At 32.3% G+C, this 6418-nt stretch overlaps 1 protein-coding gene across 1 annotated transcript; it reads right to left on the bottom strand.

The window, feature by feature from the left end:
- Nucleotides 1-758: 758 nt before the first annotated feature.
- Nucleotides 759-4624, bottom strand: LOC132031116 (septum-promoting GTP-binding protein 1-like). The gene is made up of 5 exons (XM_059420982.1): nucleotides 4117-4624; nucleotides 3260-3380; nucleotides 3022-3118; nucleotides 2751-2874; nucleotides 759-1141 (listed from the first exon to the last, which is right to left on the bottom strand). The coding sequence occupies exons 1-5, from the start codon at nucleotides 4474-4476 to the stop codon at nucleotides 977-979; spliced, it is 867 nt and encodes a 288-aa protein (XP_059276965.1). The 5' UTR covers nucleotides 4477-4624; the 3' UTR covers nucleotides 759-976.
- Between the last annotated feature and the right edge of the window lie 1794 nt (nucleotides 4625-6418).

Raw genomic sequence — 6418 nt, 5'->3', positions numbered from 1 at the left:
TTCCAAATCTATTTTTGGTCAAAAATACCCCTCATTCTTAAAATTTTCAAATATACTCTTGTCTTGATGGAAATTATCCCCCCAAATAACCCGAAATTCTTTTTTAAACCTGCTCCATCATTTAAATCCGACTCAACTAAATAATAACTCATATATTCCCCCAATACGTATGTATGAAGTTTGAGGGAATAAGTGGATCTTATGGGTTATTATTTAGTTGGTTCGGGTTTAAATGATGGAGCGGGTTTGAAAAATGATTTCGGGTTATTTTGGATGATAATTTCGGTCAAGACAGGGGTATATTTGAAAACTTTAAGGACGAGAGGTATATTTGAAAACTTTAAGGACAGGAGGGGTATTTTTGACTCAAAATTAGTTCGGAGGATATTTTTAGCCCTTTTTCCAAAGTAAAGGAGTATTTTTTACCTTTTTTCCCTTAAATAATTGTGGTATTCGGTTTAATTTATATGTACCTCAATTATTCCACCTGGTATATGTTACCTCCAAGTCTCAAACCAGCATATATCAGGAAACTTTGTCTATCAAAAAGCAGACAGATGGGAAAGAAAAAATTACCAAGAGTTGTTCTTTGCCTTAATTTATTGTTGAGATATAAATTCTAGTCCTTCATAATTTTTATTCACTTCATTAACCGTTAGTACTTAGGCCACAACCTCTGATGTTACTGGTTAACTAACTTATCAAACAACTTCGAAAAACTAGCAAATTACGACACCATTGTGCAATTGAAAAGCAAATGAGAAAAAGAAAATGTAAATTTTTCTCCAATGCATAAAATGTACAACCCGAATTTTCACTGGTTGCAACAATTTCCCAGTGACCGGTTGACTATTGTGAATCATTTTTCTCTCTCTCTCTCTGAATCTTTTGGATTCTCTCATTATCTACATTTAATTAAAAAAAGGAAAACTTTTTTTCTTTTTTTTTTTCTTGATTACAGAAAATAAGAGAAAACCTAAAAGTCAATGATGGGTTCTCCAATGGTGAGGTTACGCTCCAATGTCCATGGTAAATTGAAGAGCTTTGCAGTGATGAACTTGAAAATCTTGTTCACATTAATGTTGTAGGTTGCACTTGAGAAGAATAGGGTTGCATTTAGTGCCTTTGCATATGCTCTTGCCTGTTCAAAATGACATTGTAACAACATGAGTATAACTCTAAAAGCTTTAAAAGGAAAAAACGAAATTATTTCGAAGAGTTACAAAAGAAACCAAAAAATGTCTCTGTCGATGAAGATCATATCTGATTGTATTGGTGTCTGTAATTGTTTCTTATGTGTAATACTAATCGATAGGACTTTGCTAGTAAGTGTTACAAGATGTTGTAAGACCCATGGTTATGAACCTGAACTCGTTAGTATGGAACATAAGTAACTATTATTTTTTTGACAACAACCGTGAATATTACCATCGACACAAAAAAAAAATACACCTAAAGAGCACCTGACTTCACAACCATAGGAAGGGTGTTACGAATATTGAGCCTCCATCAAAACAAGAACTCTAATTACACTTCAATTTTTGCAGAAATCTCTACATCCATATGCTTTCTTTGATGAGCTGAGTAAATCTAATCTTTCTACACAGTTCATAAGTAATCTTTCGACGTTATGTAAATTACTTAACATAAGTAATTTATTGTTTGTCTTTTTCAGATCTAGCCTTAGTGTTCCTATTAGTGAAGTGTAGTTATCGAGACATTTAAGAACAGATAAATAGTAAGTTAGATAAATACTCTTATAATTCAGATTAACGAGTATCTATCTCTAACGAGTATAAAATTATAAAAGAGATCTAATATGGACTGAAGGGGAGTAACTTACAAGGTGAAACACTTTTTATTAAAACTAAATCATGGTCTTTAACTCATGCAAGTATTTCTCAAAAACAGAGAAGTTTAAAAAGAGGAAAATATCTCGAAATTCCATAGAAAGGGAACACGGATGTGCGCTAAAATATCTCGAGATGTCATTTTTTTTCCACGTTTCACATCTACAATGACTTTCTAGTTTTCTTGGTTATAACGTAACACTAACCCTTAATTAAGAAGTTTGGTAGGATGAATACTCCTATGATTTATCTGCATATAGTTAATTTTGATCAAAAATTTGATTTTTTTTTTTTTTTTTTGAGATGGTAACAATCTGAAATTTTGAGTTATGAGAATGAATTTTTTCTGAAAGGAGCATTTTCCTTTAATGATTCTAATAAGATATGAATTTGAATTAGTTAGATCAATATCAAATAACTCTTCTTGAGCCTAAGGTTTATTGAAAACAACTTCCCTACCTTCACAAGATAGGCGTAAAGCATGCTACACTCTACCCTCTCCAGATCTCACCTGGTGAGATTATATTGGGTACATTATTATTGTTGTTGAATAAATATCAAATAATTATAAAATAAAATAAAACACACTACACCTTTTTCTCCCCCATTACAAGTTACAAGGGCCCTCTCCAGACATTTTCTCCCCTTATCACTTTTCGTCCAGAAGTTGATGAATTCAAATTCTCTCTCCATTGAGCAAACTGTTATTTAGTGTTCTTTGATTCTGCTTTTTAACCATAATACTCAGAATAATTTTTATAACCTTGGTATCTGAGTCATTTGCGGGCACTTTAATTATTCTACTCAATACCTGCTATCTCTTACTAAAACAGATACTTGTCTAATTCTAATGCTTATAACATTATTTTGGTAAGAGTCATGAAAGAAATAGAATGGTACCTGACTTGCAATTGTCCATTGCAGATCCAATGGCAATTTCACAAAATCATCAAACTTTGTCCCTATCATTACTGGAATTGCTGTCTGATTCCATTGACGTGCTTGTTGATGCCAGCTAAGAACACTGTAATTAAACAACACCAAAACAACAGGTTAAAATACATTGATAATGTAGAAATTTCAGTATATTGTCAGTGAATATAAGTTAAATCCTACATTTAAAAGTTATTTCTCGTTCTTTAAATACAAAAAAAAGATATAAATCTCGTACCTACTGAGTGTACATCGACTTGTGAGATCAAACATGAAAAACATTGCTACAGAGTCCTTACAGGCCATTGGAATTTGAGTTGGACCAGAAACATCACCTGCATTATTAATAATAATCATTTCGGAAAATTCTAAACAAATCATATTCTTATTGTTTTAGATCTAAATTGCTGTTTTCTTGATACCCTTTTATCTGCTTTAATTAAAAGAAAATAAAGAAGATCAAATGGATAATATACCTTTAACTTCCCACATGCTATATGAGATCCTTGTCCCTCTCACACACAGAGTTTTGTCCATCTGATTTACCCCTTTTGCTGAAAATCCTTCATCTACTTTCTCCTTTCCTACGTACTTTGTCTTCAATTGAGAAAACACACACAAGAAAAGTCAGAAACCAAGATTGAAAATGGATATCAATCCACAAATACATAAACTAGAAATGGAGGAATCCTACATTTGTTAAGAACACGAATACAACAACAACATACCCAGTGAGATCCATAAAGTGGGGTTGGAGAGGATAGAGTGTACGCAGACCTTACCCCTACCTTGGGAGGGTAGAGAGGCTGTTTCCGATATTATTAAGAACACGAATCTTAATCTAATTCAACCACAAAAGATAGTTTATATATAAGGTCAGAATTGTCCAATACCATATGATACAATAGTCCATCAATAAATGCAGGACAATCAAAGAGTCCACCAGAGGCAGATTTTTAATGGGCTCAATCCAAGAATATCGACACAGAATATAAATAAACATGGAAAGTTAGCTAGATTTCAACAAATACTAAATTCTGAACCCGTATTTGTCATAAAATACAACGAATTTGATGGCAAAAAATCAAAATTCTGAATCATTATGCCTCGGCACGCTCTAGATGGCGTGAAAAACACAACGGCCCGGTATTAGATAAATCAAGAATTGAGATGAATCTGACTCTAATACCAACTTAGGAATAGAAGAGAAAAAAAAACTCATCAAGAAAAGTCTTTCCAATTTTGGTTATCATCCAAATTGAAAGCAACCAAGAATACAGATGAGTGTGACTCTAAGACCAAGACCAAATGAGGAAGGAAAAAAAAAACTCACCAAGAAACTTGTCTTTCCAATTTGGTTATCACCCAAAAGGCTAATCTTCAAGGCAACAACATCCTCAGACGAATCCTTAGAGTGATCACAACAACATGTAGCTGCCAAATTCCCCGAAAATCCATCGGAAACCTCCACATCAGCAGGTGGCGAAGAAGCCATCATGGTGCTGGTGTTGCTAGGAAAAGATTGATTATGTGACAACTGCCTATAATTAACAGACTTACCTAACCAACAAGCAAGAATTTTGTTCCAAAATGAATTCAAATATTTTTGTAGTATGGTAAATTTGCATATGACTTTTCTTTTCATGTTCAAATGAACCATTCTTCTATAACAAAGGAGCAAACGTTTCGTCATTTTTATTTTTTTTGGCTCTTGATTTGTTTGTATGATTTTTAAGAGAAGGAATGGAAAAAAAGGCCTAAAGAGAGAGCTATGCTTATAGTGCTTAGCTTCTTCTTTTGGCCTTAAAAGAAAAGACAAGTCTCTTTTGCAGAATTATTAAACATAATTTTCTTTTATTTATTTTTTTGTTCTTAGTCTTTGTGTGGGATTTAATTTAGTTTGCATTTTTACCATTCATTTTTTCGTATATTTAATGTGTGGTTAACGGCTAATTGGGTTTTTAACTTTTGCCGTGTATTGAGGGACGGTTGACCGTTTTATTAGGTTTTAAAAAATCAGAATTCTGTTCATATGTGGTTGTCATATATTTCGTTGTTTTTTTTTATTTTTTATTATTATTAATTTCAAATATTGTGGCCTATAGGTTGGTGAGAGAAAAAAAAAAATTCTGTGTTGGTTTATATTGTGCATCAGCAAATGTTTGTTTGAGCTAATTTTATTATTACTCCTACTAAAATGGAGATCACCAACTAAGGAGGATCCACATTATTTATTTCTAAAAAAGTTAGATTACAAGAATTGTTGAAAGTACATAAAATTCAAGAAATTCACCAAATTAGATAGCTTTTGTACTTTCTCTATACACATTTTCATTTTTTGATATGCAAGTTATTTGAGTTTTGACAAATATAAAGCATATTATTTCGCAATCATGCTTTTGTATAGCCTTCTTGTGCATATCTCAATTATTTACCGGATATACGCTATTTTTCACCGGTCACAAGTAATAACTAGTTAAACCCACTAAATCTTATGTTGACGTGAAAAATCACCAAGCGCTAATTTTGTGGCGATAAATGTGAACTATGATCTGTCCTAATTATCATCATGTTTCATTAACTGTTAGGCCGCACTCTATAGTAATACGCGTGACTTTTTTGTCATTTTGTATGGCCAGTTTTATTTTGCAGGCATCAAAATACACGTGACCTTTTTGGTCATTTTGTTACCTGTTTTATTTTGAAAACATCAAGGAATGATTGATTGTAAATACTTACTCCCACAAGGTGTTTACTCTAAAACAATGCTAAGTGATAATAAAATTTATAAAATGATAATATGAATTACCTGACCATGGTTAAGTGATAGAAATTTATATACAAACTAGTTATCGTACATGCATTGCACGTGTATCCCCAATGAAATTTAGTTATTCTTCTTTGTATGTTGCACGTGTATCCCCAATGAAATTTAGTTATTCTTCTTTGTATGTTCACATGGCATCTGGGAATTTTGAGTTCAATTTCTTGAATTATAACTAAACACTTTTTAATGTTAAATGTTTTTTAAAATATTTTTATAAACTGATTGGGGATACACGATGGATATAAATTATTCATGATATTTTGTATATAAAAATAAGTTTTTAAATAAAACATGAATAAATATATCCTATTCTCACATATTTTCTAACAAACTCTACGGGAAGAAGAACTTGCGTAAAGAATAGAGAAGAAACAAATTGTCAAAGAACGCAAAGAATTCAATAAGTGCAACCACGAATTCATAATATAACGTGGAGTTTTACGTGTGGGAATTACAAAAGATAACATTGGGAGAAGTTGCATAATCTCACAACATACGAGTGACACCGCAAATATCAGTCCCAATCAAGAAAGAAGTTGCATAATCCCACCAAGTGTTGAAATCCACAAGTATCACCGCCACTTTCATACTCACACCTTATGGGCATCAAGAAAGAAGTTTCAAAATTCACGGTGTGACTACCATTGTTACTCTCACCCGTCAAGTAAGGTCATGTGAGCACTACTTCAAGAAATGCATTCGTAGGGAGGAGACACTACATTTTCCTATAAATAGAAGCATCACTTTGCTTACAAATCATCCAATAATTTAGAAGACGAAGTGTTAATCTTGTTCTATTCTCTTTTCT

This window comes from Lycium ferocissimum, chromosome 9 (genome assembly GCF_029784015.1).
Source record: "Lycium ferocissimum isolate CSIRO_LF1 chromosome 9, AGI_CSIRO_Lferr_CH_V1, whole genome shotgun sequence".
In the NCBI taxonomy this organism is placed as follows: Eukaryota; Viridiplantae; Streptophyta; class Magnoliopsida; order Solanales; family Solanaceae; genus Lycium; species Lycium ferocissimum.
This window is presented reverse-complemented; position numbering and strand designations above follow the sequence as displayed.

Excerpts from the sequence above, each read along its gene's own strand:
- LOC132031116 (XM_059420982.1), bottom strand. The coding sequence starts at position 4,476 with ATGACGAAACGTTTGCTCCTTTGTTATAGAAGAATGGTTCATTTGAAC. Across the intron at positions 3,119-3,259 it reads TAGCATGTGGGAAGTTAAAG|GTGATGTTTCTGGTCCAACT; the intron begins GTATATTATCCA and ends TTAATAATGCAG. Across the intron at positions 2,875-3,021 it reads AGTCGATGTACACTCAGTAG|TGTTCTTAGCTGGCATCAAC; the intron begins GTACGAGATTTA and ends GTTTAATTACAG.